The sequence below is a fragment of the Ursus americanus genome, chromosome 6 (genome assembly GCF_024610735.1).
Source record: "Ursus americanus isolate L20-20 chromosome 6, mUrsAme1.1.p, whole genome shotgun sequence".
NCBI classification, from domain to species: domain Eukaryota; kingdom Metazoa; phylum Chordata; class Mammalia; order Carnivora; family Ursidae; genus Ursus; species Ursus americanus.
The window spans coordinates 73173137-73194943 of record NC_142132.1 but is presented as its reverse complement, the minus strand read 5'-3'; the positions used below and the strand labels follow the sequence as shown (position 1 = coordinate 73194943).

Genomic DNA, 21807 nt, shown 5'->3' with positions numbered 1-21807 from the left:
GGTATATATTCAAGTAATACACATATATTATACATATTATCCAGCCATGTGAAAGAAGACCATCTTGCCATTGGAGACAACATAGATGGACCTTGAGCAATTATACTAAATGATGTAAGAGAAAGGCAAGTAATATGTGGTATACTTACATGAGAAATCTAAAAAAGCCAAACTTGTGAAAACACAACACAATGGTGATTACCAAAGGATGAGGGGTGGGAAAATAGGACTGACATTGCTTAGGGGACAAACTTGCAAGGAGTAGTAAATAAGCTCTAGAGATCTACTGCACAGTGTAATGAACACAGACCATACTGTAGGATTACCATCAAACTTGCTGAGACTAGAACTTAATTATTCTAACCACTAAAAGAAATGATAATTAAATAATGTGACAGGTGCTAATTAGGGTACCTCTACACTACAATGGCAATCACAGAACAATACATCAACTATCAAATTAACATGTTTTAACACCTTAAATTTATGCAATGCTACATGTCAAATATATTTTTATTAAAAAATGGAAAAGTGACACGTAGGTGCTCAGAAAGGTTTGTTAAGTGCATCATCAATATATACTAACAGGAAAAATTATCGGGAATCAATACAATTCTGAATCTGCATGTAATTTTCAACTTAGTCCCAAAATACAAAGGAGCACACCTTATATGAATATGACTGGGTATGTATGTGTACGTTCACACACACGTGCACGCACACATGCGCGCGCACACACACACACACACACACACACACACAATTTCAGAAAAAGAACAAACAAGGCAAGAAATTTACCAGAAACTGTAAACCTTGTAAGGAAATCCTCACTACCATCTGCCAGACTATCACCTGTTAGAGCTAGACAAGGTGACTGCTAAATTACAGGTAGACTCACACCAGTAAACTGTTGTAGAATATCCGAAAGCAAACAAAACCCATATCATTACTTAGATAGAAAACAAAACTTTTTCCTTGAGGCACATGGAACCCCATAGTTTTAGTCATTCTCCTATACAAAAGATATACAATGTATAACAATGATTATCAGAATTACCCGAGTATCTACCAGCCCTTCCTTTTTGTTGTTACAAACGTCACATTTGTTTCACCACCTATTTCTTCAGACCGCCACTACTCCAACAGAGTTTTAATTAGTGAATCAGTTCCTGAAAATTTCTGAGATGGGATAGAGCTACAGGGAAGGGGTAAAACAGAAAATCTCTTCTTATGATCACAACCAAACTTTTTTTTTTAATCAAATACGTTTTCTCTTACACTTTTTCAAAAGAGTAAGAACAGCCTGTTGCTAGCACCAAGGGTGACGCACGCGCCTCATGTAAAACTCCTCTTATCTCTACATTCCAGTATTTCTGAATACTGTGCAATGTTAATTCTTAAAACTAAAGTTACTATGATAGTTATATGGTATTGTCTCACAACCATACTCATTTTGCAAATTGATGGAAGTCGGTCACCATCCTTTATAATAAACATTTTAAATTATGGCTGAGTTTTTCCCCCCCTATTTTCAACTGTTAGTCCCTAAAACCTTGATAAGCAGAATATTACTCAGACACAAGGATTCTGCATTGTTGAAAATGCTTTCCAACATCCTAGAAAGTCACAAGCCTTCAGTGACTCACACCAAAAAGCAGTGAGCTGAGTGGAAAGGCAATTCATCAGTTTCTAGTTGGTACACACTGGTTCTGATGGCTAACTACCACCATCCAAGAATACTAGTGTCACTGAAATGCTTTAGTGATGGCTTTGGTGGGTATAACATGTGTTTACTCATAATTGGGATCACTGTATTCTACCCATTTTTTTTTAAGATTTTATTTATTTATTTAAAAGAGAGTGAGAAAGATCACAGAGGGAGGGTGAAGCAGACTCCCCGCTGAGCAGGGAGCCCAATGTGGGACTCAAACCCAGCACCCTGGAACCATGACCTGAGCCGAAGGCAGAGCTTAACCAACTAAGTCACCCAGGTGCCCTGAGAATTAGTTTAACAGATTCTTCCTTCCTGTCTTCAAATTTAAACTCAGATTGTCTTTATCACTTTCTTTTCTTTTCTCTTTTTATTTTTTTAATTCTCTAAACTTATGTTCAGCAAATAGCTAACATTCAATAAATGATGAAATCAGCCTCTGGATAATTTCATTTGTTTGAAATTGTGCTCAAGGGGCAGCTCTTTGGGAAATCTTTCCTGAACATAATCCAATGAACATTAACAAAGTCCTTTCAAAGTATGAAGGCACTGGTGTATGTTCATATGTGGATGAAAGTTACGCACGTTCCTGAACAGAGGAATAAGGAGCACCAATAGTGAACAGCAGGATCTGGAACTGAGAGGAGCAGCCTAATTCCTTCCTCCTTCGGATCTGCATGCTCTCTGCCCGTTTTATGCATGTGTGTTTTTAGGACTGAGCTTGTCTTTCTCATGTTGGTAATGGTGCACAAAGCAGCGTCTCAGTTGTCATCGAGAGCAGAGTCTCCAAACGCGGAGCTGCACACCCTCCCAGCAATCTGCTGTCCTCATGGAGTGACCCAACCAAACCACCAGAAATAACGCCAAACTGCACTACATACGTTACTTTAAATTCCTCTTTTATTTCTAGAGGATCCGGGCCAGGTAATCCAGACCTTACAGATATGGAGAGGGTGGACTGGCCTCTGCCCCTTACAAGTACTTTCCCTCAAAGCCACATAAAGCATAACTTCTTCTCCACCAATAAGTTACATGAAAAACTTGAAAATTTAATATACCTACTTTTTAAACTTGTATTTTAATTAATGAAACTGATACGCTTACTGTTTATGATTGGTTATTAAGATTAGACCTGAAGTTTTTGTGACACAATTTTAAAACACTGAGAATCTATAGCATAATTTAAACTCATTCATTCTTTCATAAACAAGCCCTACTTTGATGACTCCAACTCACATTAGGTTTTTTTATCATTTTTTATAGTATGGTATAAATAGAACAAATTCTTGTGCACTGGATTACATATACATACACACATTTATATATTTTTTCTTGATTTATTTCTTTTATAATGTTTATATGTGATAATCTCTTATTTCCAATAGTCTGGTCATCCTCTAAAAGCACAGTTCTGGGTTTACCCCTTTTTTCTATTTCAAAACACTATTTTAGGCATGAAGTAATCAATCCATTTAAATAATTATCAACTCCTTCACTAGGGTTTAATAACTAAAAAATGCAAGATGAAATGAATCATTCATGCCTTGGATAGGTCTGTTTGCTAAAATCCATCCCACAATTTAAAATTTAGAAATACATGGGAATATGGTATCCGACATCTAATTTTTGTATACTGCAGAGAGCCATGAAGATTAACAAGGCTTTTTTTTATAACTATGTCAACAGTTACATAAACTCAATTTAACAACATAAATAAAAGAATGTACACTCCCCCAAAAACTGTTTAAAAAGGCCTGAAACAAACATAAAAGACGTTAATTCCTGAGACTAGAACTAATGCCTAGGTTACCCTACATTTCAAGAACAAAGTATATCAAGACCCAAACACTAAATTCCTCAGAGCCCAGTGTTCAAAGTAGCAAAAGGGCCATTTAAAGACTAGGCTAGGAATAATAATGAAATTAGTTTATTTAATTTCACACTCTGTATTTCAAAACGTATACATAATTGCCTCAAAGACGACACATACAAATTGCAATACAAAAAGTTGCATAAATTGTGTAAGATAGGAATGGGGTATATTAACCATAGATCCTAGAATGGTTACCATAGCTTTCTTTTATTATCATATAATTTATTATAGAACACATACATTTTATATTATTCTTTTATTCTAGAATAGCTTTCTTTTCACAGTAGGGTAGAATATTCAAAGTGAAACCTTGGTTTTACAAATTTTAACATTGTAAAGAAAGAAAGAGAGGGATTAACTTTGCTGAAACTATCCAAGTGTTAACAAGAATATTTTCCTGGCAGAAGTAAGTCACATAAAAATAGAATTCAATAAAGAATTTCAGGATGGTACCTTGGAAAGGAAAATAATGAAAGAACATTAAAGCAGTATTAAAATAATGTTAAACCTTGTGCTTTTGAAAAATAGAAATAAAGTCTTTGAGAAATACTAATGAAAAAGAAAGAAAATCAACGAACAGCAGAATGAAAAAGAGGAGGGACGGAAAGAACATTAAAATAGATCTTTAAACCTTTTTTTCTAAATGTTGTATCCACAAGTGACTGACAGAGGTAAACACAAATCCTCTCGAGTCTGTAACCAGCCACAAGAATTCTCAACAAATGAGTTCAGTCAAAATGGACCATGCAAAGCAACAGGGAGTGTATGTAATAAAGGATCCAGGCCCGCAAAGATGGAGATATGAACCTTTCCAACACAGATGACAAAAGGCCTATATATGTTGTATAAAGGTGAGAAAATATAAGATCAAAACGTAGGCCAGATTAACAACAAAAACCCAATAATGTAGACTGGGGTCCTACTATATCTGCTTGAAAATGAAGAACAAAAATTAAGAAACGAATGATAAAACAATAGATTAGTAACATACAGTTAACAAAATAAAGGAAAGCATCTAAATGCATTCTAGAGAAAAAAATTATAAATATAAAAGAAAATTTATGTAACATGAAGCACAAAGTTAGAAAATCTAACTGATGTCTAACGGATGTGGAAGAAGCTCGTAAAGAAGAGGTAAGACCATTTTTTAAACGGGCTGAAAAAACTCCAGAACTGTTGAAAGACTGGCAATTTCAGATTTAGCAAGCCCAACTAACTGCAAGCAGAATGAATTAATGAATGAACGAACCAGACATATAAGAAGAGCTTTTAACAGGCAGCTGACTTCTATCAGCAAAGTGAAAGCCAGATAATCACAGTACGAGATCTTCAATGTTTTAAATGAAAATACCTGTCTACTAAGCATTCTCTACATAATAAAAACATCTTTTAAGAATGAGAATAAAAAGGGCGCCTGGGTGGCTCAGTCCTTAAGTGTCTGCCTCTGGCTCAGGGCATGATCCCAGCGTTCTGGGATGGAGCCCCACATCAGGCTCCTCCGCTGGGAGCCTGCTTCTTCCTCTCCCACTCCCCCTGCTTGTGTTCCCTCTCTCGCTGGCTGTCTCTCTCTCTGTCAACTAAATAAATTTAAAAAAAATCTTAAAAAAAGAAAAAAAGAATGAGAATAAAAGGAATGCCTGGGTCACAAAGTCAGTTAAGCATCTGCCTTCCGCTCAGGTCATGATCCCCGCCATGGTCCTAGGATCACGCTGGCATGGGCTCCCTGATCAGCAGGGAGTTTGTTTCTCCCTCCCCCTCTCCCTCTGCCACCCCCCTGCTTGTGCTCTCTCGCTCTCCCTCTCTCAAATAAATAAAGTCTTTACAAAAAAAAAAAAAAAAAGAATGAGAATAAAATAAAAACATTTCATACTAAGAAATAGTGAAGTGTTATACAGCCTCCAGACCTTAACCAAGAAAGGCTGATACATGTATTTCAGGTGGGGACATTATCCCATAGGAAAGCTCTGACCTGCAAAAATCAAGCAGGCAAAAAAATCAAAGTAAATGAGTGAACATGAACAAAACACTGTAGAGAACAGGAAGTCTGATTTGGGAGAACAGAATAGGCTAGAAGTAATAAACTGGACAAAAATATCTTACTAGTTCAGAGTATCGTCAATGGTCAAGTCTCCTAAGCTTCAGTACCTGTTTAAGAAGATCGAGACTCGTTGCACTTCACTGTAGACTTTATTAACTATCAAAGCTAAACTGGGATAATAATCAGGGAAGAACTTCAGAAGATAAAAGAAATGAGAAATGATAAAAAATAAACAAAACCAAAGGCAAAAAAGGAATATACAAAAAACAAGGGAGAGTGAATGAAAAATCTGACACAAATACAAAATCTTAGGGATAAAAATTATGAAACTGAATCTTTAAAAACTGTCCTTTAAATGTGGTATAAAAGCAAAAAACATAAGGATAAAGAAAGGTTGGAACGCAAAAGACTGTAGGAGAGACGTAGCAGGTGAGGGATCAACAGGGGTGCTGGCCAGGTTGTACTGTATTCATCGGATCTCAAGCCCGGAGATGAGGGAGGCCACGACATGACTGTCAAGTTCTGTTTGGAAGAAAGACACATGTGCAAACGTGTTGTGCCTTCAACAAGTAGCCACAGAGCACATAAAACAAACTTTACCAGAACCGTGAGGAAAAATAGATCCACTGTCATACTTGGAGACCTGAACACATTCCTCAGAAGGGGATAAGCAGAAAACAAAAAATTAAGCATACAGAAGATTAAACAAAAATGTAACAAGCATAATCTAACAGACATACAGAAAACACCACACATGACAATTCCAAAACATTCTTTTCAAATCCACGAGAAACAAAAAAGGGAGAGACCACATTCAAGGCTGTAACTGCGGTCTTCACCAAATTTCAAAGTTTTTTTATAGAGATAACATTCTCTGACTCAATTAGAATAAACTTAGATTATCTTCTCACAGAGTAGAAAATTTCAAAATTATGTTTCTAAGGAACTCATAAATAATTATAATGGGAAAGAAAAAATTCTATGAATTGAATGACCATGAAAATACTTAAAGAAAACCAGAAAAAATGTATAGCCTTACATGTTTATTTGAGAAAACAAATCAGGAACCAAATACACAAGTTTACCAACCAATACAAATTAAAAGTTTACCAAAAAAAGTACATTTCCTTCACCAAAAAACAGAAAGTAGGAGATGGCTAGGACAGGACTACAAATCGATGAGTCAAAACAGACATACAACACTGGATCACAAAAGCCAATCTCTGACTCTTTCAGTATTTGAAACTGAATAAACATCCGAAGGTAGGTCAAAGAGAAAATCAGGTAAGGCACAAAAATATCAGGAGTCTAACATTAGGCCATCCTACAACAGGCTGCAGACATTAAAAGGATAAAAAAACAAAAAATCATCACAACTTTATACCAATAAGCTTAAAAAATTAGAAATGAACAATTCTTAGAAAAATATGACAGTAGCTAGGAAATACAAGATTAAAACTAGGAAAAAAAGCAAAACAGTATTTTACCACAAAAAAAAAATTTTTAAAGGAAAACATTATTCTTATGGAAATCAGAGAGAGGTTTTCTGTAATTGGACTAAGCCTACCGTCCCTTCTATCAAGGACACTTCCGGTCCTGACTAGTGTCCACCCCTCCCTGCACCTCACTGGTCTGTGTCCCTCAGTCAGACGGAAAAGAGGACGAGGAGATGCTCAGCAGGCAGCAGGGCCTTCGGCATGCACTGGCTTTATGTAAGAGACCACGATTTCCCAGGGGGAGGCTCCCACCTTGCACACAGGTGCCTGGTGCAAGAACAGTGAACAAGAACAGTGTTTAGGGGAATCTAAGGGAGGACAGAGCAGCTAGAAGCTGAGATTCAGCTCCTATCTGAAAATAAATCCCAATTCCTGAGCTTGTCAGTGCAGAGCACCAACGCCATGGACCACACTGGCCAAAAAACACTCGAGTATCTCCTCCTCTTTGGTCTCATGTGTGCACTGACTCATCCATACACCTTGAGAGAAAGCTGGTTCCCAGAAGTTCCTCAGAGGTCTAAGTCTGACTACTGGGCATCTGCCCAGTCTCTTCCCCTGTCCCGATGTGGAGCATCTCAGGACATTATCCTTGACCTGCACCTGCAGGGCTCCAGGGAGTATCTTCCCATCCCTGGTGACTCTCTGTCAGCCACCGTGTGTGCAAGGACATGGTGAGTCCACACCATCCCAGCCCATACCCCAGCACCCCCTAGTAGACCCTCCTTCCTCAGGGTGGATATTCCTGCTCTCCCCTGTGTACCGTAAAAATTTCAGGGTCTACACGACTACAAAAATAAACCAGGATGTAGGGGAGGGGAGCCAACCCAGCAGGAAGAGAAGGATGAGACTACTATGTGGGCTGCCAGAAGGCTACATTCAGGACCACGTGTGAGGAGGTGGATGGGCAGACGGAGGGAGCCTCTCCGGCTGTCTGTGTGCTCCCTAAAGAAGTAGCCTCAATCCTTACAGACCCCTTACTCTGTTGTGATGGAGGCTTCAAAGACCTGTGACATCTGTCCCACTTCGTACCTAAACAATGGGGCCAACATATTAAAAAAACAATTAGAACACACAGGACCTCAGAAAAGTAGAGCAAATGACCAGACTGAGCAAGGACCTCAATTTCCACCTTCGAGAAGGCATCCCAGTCAGAGACACAGCAGAGACCAGGGTCTCTTGAAACTCTCTCGCCAAAAACAAAGCCCTGATGTCTCTTTCTCAGAGATGCTTGGGTCTTGCTCACACATGATGGTCCTGTTCTCAGCTGGAGAATGGGTTTCCCACTGCAGCTGTCACTTGTCTCCCTCTCTCTCTCTGCAAGCAGACCCACACTCCCAGTCAGGGAGGTAATCTCTCCCACATGGCTGTGCCCCCACCTTTCCTGAACCCAGCAAGACACATGGAGGAGTGGAGGCGAAAAAACACAGAACACACACACACACACACACACACACACAGATGAGGGTCTCTTTGTTACTATTGCTCTAAATTTACCATACTGTTGTTTTAGTTTGTTTTCCCATGTTTACCACACTCTGCAATCAGGTATTGACCTGTTTACTTGTTCATGCTCATTATGTTCCCCACAGCCAAGGACTAGTCAGACAAGCCCGCTGCTGTAGCTCCAGTTCATAGCAAGGGGCCTGGCACAAAGCACGAATTCAATCAATATTTGGGTCAGCAATTAAAATTATCTTCCCGTATCTAACCACCTGCACAAAGCATTCTCCTCCTCCCTGAATTAATAAGCTCAGCATGTTTGATTCATATGGATTTGGACGAGCAACCCCAGAGGCTCCAGGCCAGGACCCCCTTCCCATCTGCACCCTTTCTATTCACACCAGTTCCAGCACCTGTCATATTGTTGGCTTCAAGTGTGCCTCTTCCCACCAACATAGAAACAGAAAAGAGATAAATGAGAACTCTAAGGCTTTTAATCAACAGAATCCAGAGCCCACCCCATCGAGGTCATGGTCAGAAACCGGGCTACACTCAGGAGTTCCTAGTCCATCCTGCAATAAGGGTGGGGCCAAGGGGTTCGGGAAGATAGAGAGGAATTAGCCCAGGGCAGGCTGGGCACAGGATATGGGGATAAGCTTCAGGCATAGATAAATCCTTGCTCCTTCCCACCTCCCATCCCCTCTGTGAAAACAGAGCTCAGAAACAGAGGTCCTTCCCTCCTTCCGTACCTGCAGTCCAGGGACACAAAGGCCTGAGCTGGAGGCTGACCTGCTCTAGGTTCCTTTTCCATGTTGCTGTCCCTCAGGAAGCCCAGGCGAGCTCGCATCTCCAGCAGGCTGTAGGCCATCACCCTTGGGGACGGAGACATGGTATGGGTGGTGGGTGAGGCCTACCTCCCAGCTTCTTTCTCCACCTCCCTGGCCCCCCGGCCCATCTCTCATTCACCTTGGACGGTACACTCCTGTCCTTCCCTATGGTATTCCCAGGGTTCTGCTTCTGGGGTTTATCCTCAGGAAGATCCAGCCTTTGTGGTAGCTCTGTCTCTGCCTCGGGGAACGGCAGCTGACCCTGCAGAGTGTGTAGCAGCTGGAGGAAGGTCTGGTGCCTGGAAGGAAGAGGTGGGATGTAAAGGGAGGAAACCGGACCACTCTGGGTCTGCAGCCCACACTCCCAGCCTCACCTCTGAAGTGTGTCCCGCTTCTGCCCCGCCTGCTGCTGCAGGCTTCCAAGTTCCTGAGATACCCGCTCAAGCTCCTGCTGAGTTCCTCTCTGCCGCTGCCTCACCTCTGCAGAAGCTTCTGCCAGATGCTGCAGATGCTTCTCCTACCAGGAATGAGAATGCAAACATGGCTCCTCAGATGCGCAGGTCTTACAACCATTCTCTTAACCTCCCCAGGCTAGACCCAACCTGGGGCCCAGACCCACAGACAGAAAGAGGGACCCTACCCACTTTAGGCAAAACGAGGGGCCTAAAGAAAAGTAAGGGTCACAATAAGCTATTCCAGTGTGAAGCATTCTGGAGAAAAGAGGCACAAATATGATAATGCTTATTTAGTTTGCTATGTGCCACTTATCCACTTAAGCCCTTGCTCTACTAATGACTTCATCAACTGAACTCTATACGGTAGGTGCTAATATCGCCTCCACGTCACAAACAAGACACAGAAGCACAGGAAGCGAGAAGTCTGACCAAAGTCACAACACAGGAAGTGGTGATGCTGCATTTAAGCCCATGCTGGCACCTGTGCTGTAATGCCTCACAAGAGAAGAGGGGTATAAGTCCTCCAAGCAGAGGATTTAGCCCATGCGATGGCATGGCAGCGGGGAAGGGAGATTTTCCTAGGGGTGTGGACCCACCTGTTGCAGCCGCCACTGCTTCTGGGCTGTTCTCAGTCTCTCCATGGCCACTTGCTTCTGCAGGGAAGCAAAAGAGAGGAGAAGGGTTTTTCTGGTTGGATTCTGGGAGGCAGCCAGTGGGTCCAGCCCAGCATGCTTGCGCTTTCCCTCCTCTCTCCCCTCAGCCTAGCTCACCTTGGCCTGGAGCTGTTCCAGGGCTTCCTGGAGCTGCACCCGCTTCCTCTGGGCCTCCTCCATCGTGGGCAAGGCCTGGGTCAGGGCACCTGTGATGGCTTCCACATGCTCTTGGTAGGTGGCCTTCAGCTCTTTCCACTGCTCCTTGGCTGCAAGTGCGTTCTGCCCTGAAAGGAGCCACCAACACCGGGGACTCCATCTTCCCATCAGCCAAAGAGCTAACCAGACTGACATCCCCTTCCTTCCCCATCCCACCCCCTGCCTACTCACGGCTTATGTCTTCAGAAGCCAAAGGGTCTAGTCCTTGGACAACGTCCTCCTGAGCTAAGAAGTTCTGAAGGAAGTCTACCACCTGAAGCTGGCTGCAGAGCAGCTTGTACTTCTTTCGGGAGTCCTGTTCGGAGAGCAGGCAGAGGCAAGGAACATCATTACCTGTGTGCGCTGCAGGCTGAGACTGCCTTCCAGGGTTCTCACCATCTGCATTACCCACAAGCTCCAGGACAGCAACAAGGAGAGGCCCCAGCTGCCCATCCTGCACATACCATCACAAACTCCGCCAGGATCTGGGCTGGCAGTTCTGCCTCTTCTTGCCGGCCGATTGGCTCCAGGATGTCTGCCAGCTTGTCTAGGGCCCTGAGGGGCAAGAAGACAAGGGAAACGAGAGACTCCTGGGGTGCTAGTCCTGGCCAGCTGGCGTGCACAGACACACACAGACCGGGATCGATGCTGAGTCTTGCCCTGACCGGCAGGCCTGCAGGGCTGCCTGGGAGCAGGAACGGCGTGTGTATAAAGGCAATACGCCCTGAGTAAAGCTAAGGAGAGCAAGGGGAGTCAGAAACACACAGGGACAGGAAAATAAGGGGCCCCACTATGACGGGCAGCGGGGAGTCCCAGGCAGAGAGCAGAGGACTATGCAGAGAGCACAGTCGAAGAGGATGGTCCAGGCTCTCCCGGGCCTTCCCCGCTGGGGGCTGCAGTGCCCCCACAGGGGTGGGGGAGTGTGCGTGGACGCAGGGTACACAGACGCTAAATGACCCTCCCACACGCTTCCTGCGTGGACGCCGCTACCCGCGAGGGGACGTACAGCTGCGCGGGGAGCCGCCAGGGTGTGCGCGCGCGGGGAGAACGAAGTCTCTCCCGCAGTCGCCGCGGCCAGCACAGCGGGTTTGCCGGGACCACCGGGGGTCCGCGGGGTGCCCCAGGGTCCTGCAGAGTCCTCCCCGCCCGCCCCCGGCTGGCACTTAGCTTACTCTAGCACTGGGGCTCGCGGCCCGGCCTCCGCCTCCTCCATCCCTGCGGGCGGCGGGCGTCTGTTGCGCACCCAGCCCGCAGTGCCCTTTGGATTCGCCGCGGCTGCCCGCCCGGGCAGGCGATTGGCTGCAGGGCCAGTGGGTGGGAACCAAGGGCCAGCGTGCACTCTGATTGGCAAGCGCGGACGAGCGGTTGGAACGCTAGATGTTTGGCGCCGGCGCGGTCGTGGCTGGGCGTGACCGGCGCGCCGGAGTTCTGCGCCTGCGCGCTGCCCGTAGGCTGTGCCGGAGCCTGGAGGCGTGGCGTGGGCCAGGTTCGCGGAGTGCCGCTGGTTCCCGTTTCGCGGGACACAGACCGAGAACAAGTCCCTGAGTTCGGGTTTTAGGGGAGACTCTGGGCACTGAGTTTACTTAAAAAAATTATGTTGTGGTAGAGGGAGGATACTGGGTGTGCTTCCCCAGACGCTTGGCATCCGTAGGAAAGAACAGGGCTCCTGCGGGCTCAGGGAGAGAGTGATGCCAGCGCCAGAGCGCGTCGCTTTCTGTCGTGTCCAGGGGGTCCGTCTCCCCGCGCCCACAGGTGCCTCCCCGCCACTCCGGGGTCCGCCCACCAGCCGGGGGCCGGAGCCTGCCCGTCCCGCCCACCGACCAGGCCCGTCTCAGCCGCGGAGAACCTATTTCGCTGGCCGTGTTGGGTCGGTTGAGTGCGTGGCGCCTTGGGCCCCAGGGGTCTACCCGGAAACGGCTTAGGGAACCAGGAGACGCGGAGAGGCAGGAACCGTGACTAGCTCCTCCTGTCTGGCCAAAAGCTGCACCAGCTGGGGGCCCTGGGTGGAGCGCTCAGACAGATGTGCCTCCGTGGTGGGGAGCAGGTAGCCCGAGACTTGTCGCCCCTCTAATTACACTTAACAGCTCAGACTGTGAACAAATCATCTAAATATGTGACAGACCAAAGCACTATGATATTTACAGAAACAAACATGCCCAGCAGCCGTTAACGTACGATTTACCATGTCTGGCATCCAATTAAAAACCACCAAGTTTATAGAAAAAAAAAAAAGGAAAAGAAAACCCATAATGAGAAGAAAAAAAAAATCACTGATCAGAACAGAAATTAATGTTAGAATCAAAAGGCAAGGATATTAAAAACAGTTATGTTCAAAAAAATAAGCAGAGTTACAACAAAAAGTATAATAAAAGCTGAGGAAGTGCAGAAAGTGGAATGTTGATGTGGCTGATGGCAATATAAAATGATGCATCTGCTTTGGGAAACAGCTTAGCAGTTCCTCAAAATGTTATACACAGAGTGACCATATGGACCCCAATTCCACTTCTATGTATATATCCAAGAGAAATGAAAGCATGTTCGCAAAAACCTTGTACACAAGTGTCCATAGCAGTGTTACTTACAAGGGCCAAAAAGTAGAAGCAACCTCAATGTCCATCAGCAGGTGAACTGGAAAACAAAATCTACATCCCTTCAATGGGTTATTTTTCAGTAAGAACAGAGAATGAGGTGTACATACTTAATCACAGATGAACCTTGAAAACATGTGCAAAGTGAAAGAAACCGGTCACAAAAGACCATACTGTATGATCCCCGTTTATAGGAAATGTCCAGATTAGGCAAATCTAAAGAATGAGGAAGTAGACTAGTGTTTGTCCAGGGCTGGGATGGGTGTGGGGGCGCTGGGGCAGAGGAGGGAGGTGACTAGGGTATGGAGAGGGTCTGTCTGCAAAGGGACATGGGGTTTCTTGTAGGGGGTAAATTAAAATGTTATAAAATTAGATTATGGAGAGGTTACACAATTGTATACAAAAAGCCATTCAATTTACACTTTAAATGGGTCTCCATAAAGCTCTTTAAAAAGTTAATCAGAGATATGAAATATATAATAAAGACCTAAATCAAATCTGTACAGGTGAAAACTACAACGTGATAGATGAAAATAGATAGGTCAGTAGCAGATTAAACATTACATAAGGAAAAAACGAAATTGAAGACTTTGGCTTAGAAACTAACATGAATTATAGAAAATTGAAACAAAATGAAATAAGAACAAAATAATATTCAGCTGTGGGACAGTTTGTAACAGCTTAATATACTTACAAATGTAGTCTCTAAAGGGGGAAAGAGGACAAAAACTAAGTAATACGACCAAAGATTTTGAAATTTGATGAAAACTGTAAATCACATATCCAAGAAACTCAGTAAAACCCAAGCACAAGAAACATGAAGAAAACTATACCAAGAGCTACATAATTATATGGGTCGAAACCATTGATAGGAGAAAATCTTTTTTTTTTTTTTATTCTTGAAAGCAGCTTGCGCAGGGGCGGGGGGCACAGAAGGGGAAGGTTATATACAAAGAAACAAAAGTAAGGATTATAGTAACTTTCTTATTGCAAACAATGAAGAAACACCAACAGTGAAGCAACATCTTTAAAGTACTGCTGGAAAATTAATTAATTAATTAAATGTACTGTTACAGGAAACAAACCTTCCAGAAAATGAAGGTTAACTAAAGACACATTCAGACATACAAAAGCTGAAGGAATTTATCATTAGCAAATCCACACTACAAGAAATGTGAAAGAAGTCTCTTAGGCAGAAGGAAATGACATTAGATTGAAATCTGAATGTATACAAAGAAATGAACAGCACCAGAAATGGTAACTATATGAATAAAAATGTGTCTTTTTTTAACACTTAAATCTTTTTTTAAAAGATAATGAATTACAGAGGTGCCTGGGTGGCTCAGTTGGTTAAGTGGCTGCCTTCGGCTCAGGTCATGATCTCTTGTCCTGGGATCGAGTTCCGTGTCAGGCTCCCTACTCAGTGGGGTGTCTGCTTCTCCCTCTGCCCCTCCTCCTCATTTGTGCTCTCTCTTTCTCTCTCTCAAATAAGTAAAATCTTAAAAAAAAAAAAAGATAATGAACTACATTAATAAAAATAGCAATAATGTGGGATTTATAATATGCAAAAGTAAAATGTAGTTCAAAAAAAGGGGGGGAAGAAATAGAAGTAAATTACACATCGTTGTCATTTATGGAAAGCTGCATATCAGGAGAAAGTAGACTCTGGTAAAATAAGGCTGTGGACTATAACTCTTTTAAGAAGTGGTGCTGATACCCCCCAGGTGGCCACCAGTGAGTCACTCTTGTATAATCTTTTTCTATGAAACCTAGAATTTGTTTCTAAACGATAGAATATAGTATTGGTGGTGGGGTATCCATTTGTTGATTAGGCTACATTAGGCAAAACATGTCACTGCGATGATATCATTTCACAGCATCATGCTCTGCGGCAAACTGGAGAGGGAGCCTGCTGGCCTTGAAGAAGCAAACAGCCCTGTTAGAGCTGCCAGCAGCGAGGATCACAGGGGCTCTAGGACCAGAAAATAGATTCTAGCCTATGGCTAGTACAATGGGGCCCTCCTTGGAAGCAGATTCTTCCCTAATTGAGCCTGTGGAAAAGAATCCTCCCAGGTTAACATCTTGATTGCCACCTTATAAGACTCCGAAAAGAATGCAAAAATCCTGTCCTACAGAAACTGCCTGAAATCCTGACCCATGGAAACTGTGAGATAACAAATGAGTGTTTTTTTAAGACACTGCATTTTGATGATTTGTATTGCAGCAGCAGAAAACTAATACAAGCAACTTCTAAAATAAGAAAGTAAAGAGTTACAGCTAATAAGCCAATAAAATAGATAAAATAAAATCTAAGTAATATGAACAAATCCAAAAGAAGCAGGAAAAGGGAAGAAGGAGGAAAAGAAGAGATGAGGGAAATAAAAAACAAATAGCAAAGTGACAGACTTTAAGCCTAATTATATGAATAGCGACATTAAGTGTAAGTGCCTTAAATACACAAAAGGCAGAGATTATCAGATTGGATCTAAAAGCAAAACAATTACATTAAGAGATGCACCAGGGGCACCTGGGTGTTGCAGTTAAACGTCCGACTCTTGATTTTGGCTCAGGTTATGATCTCAGGGTCCTGGGATGAATGCGTTCAGCATGGAGTCACTTGAGGATTCTCTCTCTCTCAACTTCTGCCTCTCTCCACACTTGCATGTGCTCTCTCTTTCTCTCTAAAATAAATAATCTTAAAAAAAAAAAAGAAATGCACTAAATATAAAGATAAAAAAAAAGAAATGCACTAAATATAAATATAAATAGATAAAAGTAAAAGGGTGGGAAAAATTGTCATGCTAATGCTAATTATAAGAATGTTGGGGTGGTTATTTTAGTATGTATGTGTATATTCAGAGCAAAAAATACTACCAGAAATAAGGAAGGTGATTTCATAATGATCAAGTGGTCAGTTCATCATGTGAACTTAATAATAATAGATGTTTATTCACGGCAAATCAGAGACCATCAAAATATATGAATCAAAAACTGGCTGATTTGAAAAGAGAAATAAATCTATAGTTACAGTTGGGATTGCAGTAAGCAATTTACAATATTTGATAGAATACTACACAAAACAGCAGAATATTCTTTCTTTCCCAGTGCACACCAAACGATCAAACAAGCCTGCATTATGGGTCATAAAATGCATCTTAATAAATACAAGTGACAAATGAATAGAACCATACAAAGTATGTTTTATGTCTGTAAAGAATCCAAATAATTTTCTCTACATGTTTTAAAAATGATTATTTATTCTCATGGGGCAGTCTTTTTTAATTTTTTTTTAAATCAAGTTAACTCTTTTAACTTTCCTTAAATTTCTGCTCAAAATCCTTCACCTGTAAGCCTAGATCAAGCCTCTTTATTATTGGTTCACAAAACTGTGGACTTTTTAATACTGATTGCAGTTGCGTTTTTACATTTGATTATGCAATTATTTGAATGATATCTTTCTCCCTTTCTAATCAGCAAATTCAATGAGGGCATGAGTTGGATATATTTTTGTTCATTATCAATGGTAAGCAATTAATAATAATTTGTTATATGCATATTATAAGAGGCAGCTTTATGCAAGGTCTTAATAGGCCATTTTAAGGATGCTGGTTTTATCTTAAGAGTAATTACAAGTTATTGAAGGTTTCTTGGTTATTAGGTGGCAAGTCAGATTTCAGTATAATAAAATTAAACCTAAATTCTGAGTGAAAAAAAAAAAAAAAGACTGGGAAGTGATACTATTCCAGTAGTCTTAGTAAAAGATGAGAACGTTTTTGGAGTGTATGATTCTGTTTGTGAAGTGGCAGTGGAGATAGAAATAACTTGATGTATTTGGATGGTATAATCTATAGATGTTATGATTGAGTGGATCTCAATATACTGAAGTTGCCAAACTGTGTATCAAACGTGGGCTTAGATTTCTGACTATGCAACTGGGTGAATTATGTTGCAATTTCTTAGAATAATGATTTCTGGAAGAGAATCCTGTTTGGGGAATGTCAGGAAAAGATCCTTGACTTGTCTCTGTTGATCTTCTAGGTGTTTTGGCTGACCAAGTGGTTATTTTTAAGATGCGTGAACGAGTAGGTTTAGCATGTGGAAGAAGGGCAGAACGGGAAATATGCATTTCCTAATTATAACTATATGGGCAACTGAAGCCATGGTTGATAGTATGTAGTGAAAAAGGAGAGATGGCTGGAACCAATATAGTTGAGCAACTCTGATGTCTTATGGATTTATGAAGAAAGGACAGCTTTTAATGAGAGAAAAGTCTACAGTGATTAAAAAACAAAAAACAGGGGCGCCTGGGTGGCACAGCGGTTAAGCGTCTGCCTTCGGCTCAGGGCGTGATCCCGGCGTTATGGGATCGAGCCCCACATCAGGCTCCTCCGCTATGAGCCTGCTTCTTCCTCTCCCACTCCCCCTGCTTGTGTTCCCTCTCTCGCTGGCTGTCTCTATCTCTGTCGAATAAATAAATTAAAAAATCTTTAAAAACCAAAACAAAAACAAAAACCCGCAATCAAGTGTGATATGCTGTAGGCAAGGGAAAAGAAGGTTTCCAAAAAGAGAGAGATACTGAGCAGTCAAGTAAGACAGGATGAAAAAATTATTGACTGGAGTTAGCAACAGGATGATTATTAGTACTCGCTGTGAGAGATGTTTGATGAAGTCATAAGAACATAGAAACCAGACTATATAGAGTTTAGATTACATAGAAGCATTAAAGCCAAGAAACAGAAGTACGTTATAGAGAAAGTTCTTAGAAGGATTTTGGCAGAATACATTAGAATGCAGTCATGCCAACTCTCAAATCAGTAGTTTTTCACTGAAGTTTTAATAAGCTCCATTGTAATTTGCGTTATGCACATACTTCTAATGAGAAATGATTTCCCTCTGCTTTCAGTAAAGAATCTTCCTGCCTGACTCCTAAGAGTCCTTCCTGCTTGATGAATCTATTTTTTAACACTTTGTAAATATTCTACATATATACAGTGGAGAAAATTAATGATTCTTTCTTTTTTCTTTAAATGACACTTTCTAAAAGTGTCTAAAAACATTTGATTAGACTAACGAGGATTGATTTTGTTAATCCATTTGAGGATTTGGGTCCCTTTTATCTATTTATTACAAATTTCCATGGAAATACTGACTTTAGAATCTTTTTTTTCCAAATATATTAAATGACCTCATCCTACATCTAAATTTAATATTGTTAGGGTAAACTAACTAAAATTTAAAATTTAGTTTCTAAATCACATTAGCCACATTTCAATGAGCAATAGCAATGTAAAACTAATGGCTGCCATACCGGACAATGACAATTTTAGAATATTTCCACGGATGGGGCGCCTGGACAGCCTGGGAGCCCCGCATCCAGCTCCACGCTCAGTGGGAGTCTGCTTCCCCCTCTTGCTCTGCCCCTCCCCCTGCTCCTGCGTTTTCTCTCTCTCTCAAATAAATAAATAAAATCTTTAAAAAAATAGTATTTCCACTGACCAAAGGTTCAATAGGACAGTAATGGTTCCAAATAACTTGTAGGTATATTAGACATGTATATCCTCTGTACTTTATGTACAAAAGTTTACATGTACCTTAATTTCAACATAAGGTTAAAAAGATTCCATAGTTTAAAAAATATCACATTTGCAGTGAAGAAGTTGCCAATACACAAATTGTATGTGTTTATAAGTTTAAGGAGTGCTTGTTTGCAGCTAATCTAACTCTAATGCCCTCCATAAATTATACATAGAAATTTTGTGTTCCTCAACCAATCTTCCTCTGTTGCAGAAGTAACAGTACAAGCAGAGAGGAAGTGAATTCCCTTAAGCATGTAATTTATATGGGTATTATCTTTTCATTATTAAGATGGTGACATCTATTCAATCACTAAACAGTGGCAAATAAAAAAATAATACTAAAGCATATGTTCCTGGAAATAGAAAAGCTTTGAAGCTTTTTTGTGTAGCACATGTGAAATGGTTTTGAAAATAGTACTTAAGCCAGCATTCAAATGGAACATCGACTGTTGTATCGGGACGCGTGAAGTGATTATGGGGAAGATTCATCTGAAATTCATAGAGCATTAAGCAAATATAAGTAACGCGATAAGACGTATCTTTGCAATTGTCCACAGAAAAACGCCTCCAGTTCTTTATAAAACATTAAAGACAATATATCATGCTTTGAGGACTGATTTCCAACTGCACAGGAACTTCTGTTTGGTATGTCCTGCTCTCCCAGCATCGTTTTAGGATTTGAAGTTGCCTTTCCAGACCTTAGTGCCCTGTGGCAAGTTCCTCTAAGTGGGTCAAGGGAAATCGTATATCGTAACTGTCTGTCTATCTATCTATCTATCTATCTATCTATCTATCTATCTATCTATCTATCTATCTATCATGTCTTCACACATGTCTGTATATGTGTATTTGTATCATATACCATAAACATCAACGGAAAAGTCGTATTTTAAAATCCTTTAAATTTTCTCCTAGAACTTTAACACTAGCATTTTTTCTCTATAGAATCACTGATTTTTTGCTTTCCATGTCATAATCATGCACAGATTACTAACATGTAATTCCATTGTGATTTTTATTAATTCAGAGGCTAAAGCAATAGTGATTTGTGCCAGGACATTTTCAAAAAATGCTTAAAAATGTATTAAATTGTATTCATTATTGAGATATAACTGTTAAAAGTATTTCTTCTTTCCTACAATCCTAAACATAGGACTATTTCTATGTTTATATCATTTTAGACCATTGGCTGATGGATTTTTTTTCTATATCTCAAATATTCTCCATGCAAGACTTCAGAACTTAAATAATTTAGCCCGCTGAATTTTTTTAAGAGTTATTTTTGGTAATAGTAACTTTTTAGGGTGTTTTTCAATAGCTAGGATTATGAAATATAAAAATTTTATCTAAAAAGTCAATAAATAATTATTCTTTTGGTGCAGGTGTTTTAATGAATTAAGGAGCATTGTATATCTGATGGGAACATCTACACAGCAAGCTAATCATATGGCAGACAACACAAATAGTTAATCAAAAGGTGTATGTGAACATATGTGAATATCACTCTTGAGTAGATACCTAGTATGAAAGCTACTTTGCTCATAACCCCTCCAGTGGGTGTGAAGTGGTATCTTGACGTTTTGATGTGCATTTTCCTCTGAAGACTAATTATGATGACCATTTTTCATGTGGTTATTATCCATTCGCATACCTTCTTGGGTAAAATATCCAAATATTCTGCTCATTTAAAAAAATTGGTTATTTGTTTTCTTAATATTACAATTCAAGTTATATCCATCCTACATAGAAGTCTCTTCTATCAGGTATATGATTTGAAAATATTTTTTCCCAGCCTGTGGCTTGTCTTTCATTTTCTTAAATGTGTCTTTTAATTAAGAATACTTGCCTAGTGGAATTATATAATGTTTTTTGTTTTCAAATATTTACAGTTATGATTCATTTTGAGTTAATTTTTGTGAACATTGTGAGGTAAGAGTCTAAATTTATCTTCCTGGATATGGACATATGTCATAATTGTTACAATACCACTTGTCCAAAAAAAAAAAAAACAACAACAACAACAACCCTATTCTTTCTTCATATAACTGTCTTGGCATCTTTTGTTAAAAACAAATTGGCCATAATGTGTTGTGTTTCCTGAACTTCTGTTTCATTGATCAACTTTCTTATTCTTATAGCAGCACCACGTTGTTTGCTGGTTGCACCCTTTCTAGTACATTTAGAAATTGGGAAGTGTGTGTCTTCCGGCTTCTTCTTCATTTACAGAAATGACTTGGTTATTCTGGGTCTCTTGCATTCCAACATACCTTTTAGAAATGGCTTGTCTATTTCTGCTAAAAGGTCTGGTGGGATTTTTTATGGATTGCATTGAATTAGGTTGGAAGGTATGTGGTACGGTTTCTATTTGCCTCTGTGGTTTTTTTTTTTTTTTATTTTTAATTTACCTTTATTTTTACCACCATATGGCATTTCAAAGCTTGGCTGCCAATAATTTTTAGAGAAGACATAGTACTCTTACCACATGAGACACTGGACCAACCGTTACAGTTGTCCCCGGAATATTCAGGAGCTTGGCGAGACCAAATTCCAGGCCAGGAAACTCTTCTTTCTCCAGATAGATATCTTAAACAGAGGGGTGGACCAGTTAGACTTTTGGAAAGAATTTTACATTCAAATCAAAGAACTTGACACAATATATCCCTTATATAAAAGAAGTTAGGCATGGAGATTAAATGCTTCATTAACAGGACACAGTAATACATTGACAAAGCAAGATAATTTGCTCTGACACATTAGGTAGCTTTTCCCTCATAAAAATGTAAGAAAATCTACCCTCTCCGAAAATTTCAGGAGCCAATCATCTTAGTGTTTTGAAAAGAGCAATAGCAAATTCTCAACAGAGGTGCCTATTTTGAGATTTAGAAAAGAAAATGGACCAAACCTGGCATCTATGGAAATGTTGTGCCAGATGGATGAAATTCACATTTATTAATC

The 21807-nt window shown here is 40.7% G+C and overlaps 1 protein-coding gene across 3 annotated transcripts in view; it reads right to left on the bottom strand.

The window, feature by feature from the left end:
* The window catches only part of ZWINT (ZW10 interacting kinetochore protein), a 35410-nt gene extending 23462 nt beyond the window's left edge, over positions 1-11948 (bottom strand). For 2 of the 3 annotated variants that reach the window (XM_045783575.2, XM_045783573.2), the window contains exons 1-8: positions 11861-11948; positions 11153-11243; positions 10881-11004; positions 10611-10777; positions 10437-10493; positions 9760-9902; positions 9525-9684; positions 9308-9430 (exon numbers count right to left, since the gene is read on the bottom strand). In XM_045783575.2, coding sequence (XP_045639531.2) covers positions 9353-9430; positions 9525-9684; positions 9760-9902; positions 10437-10493; positions 10611-10777; positions 10881-11004; positions 11153-11243; positions 11861-11901 — 861 coding nt within the window. In that variant the 5' untranslated portion in view covers positions 11902-11948 and the 3' untranslated portion in view covers positions 9308-9352. Of the gene's footprint in view, positions 1-5405; positions 6145-9307; positions 9431-9524; positions 9685-9759; positions 9903-10436; positions 10494-10610; positions 10778-10880; positions 11005-11152; positions 11244-11860 lie in introns of those variants that run through there. The other variant, XM_045783574.2, reaches the window with a different exon arrangement.
* Between the last annotated feature and the right edge of the window lie 9859 nt (positions 11949-21807).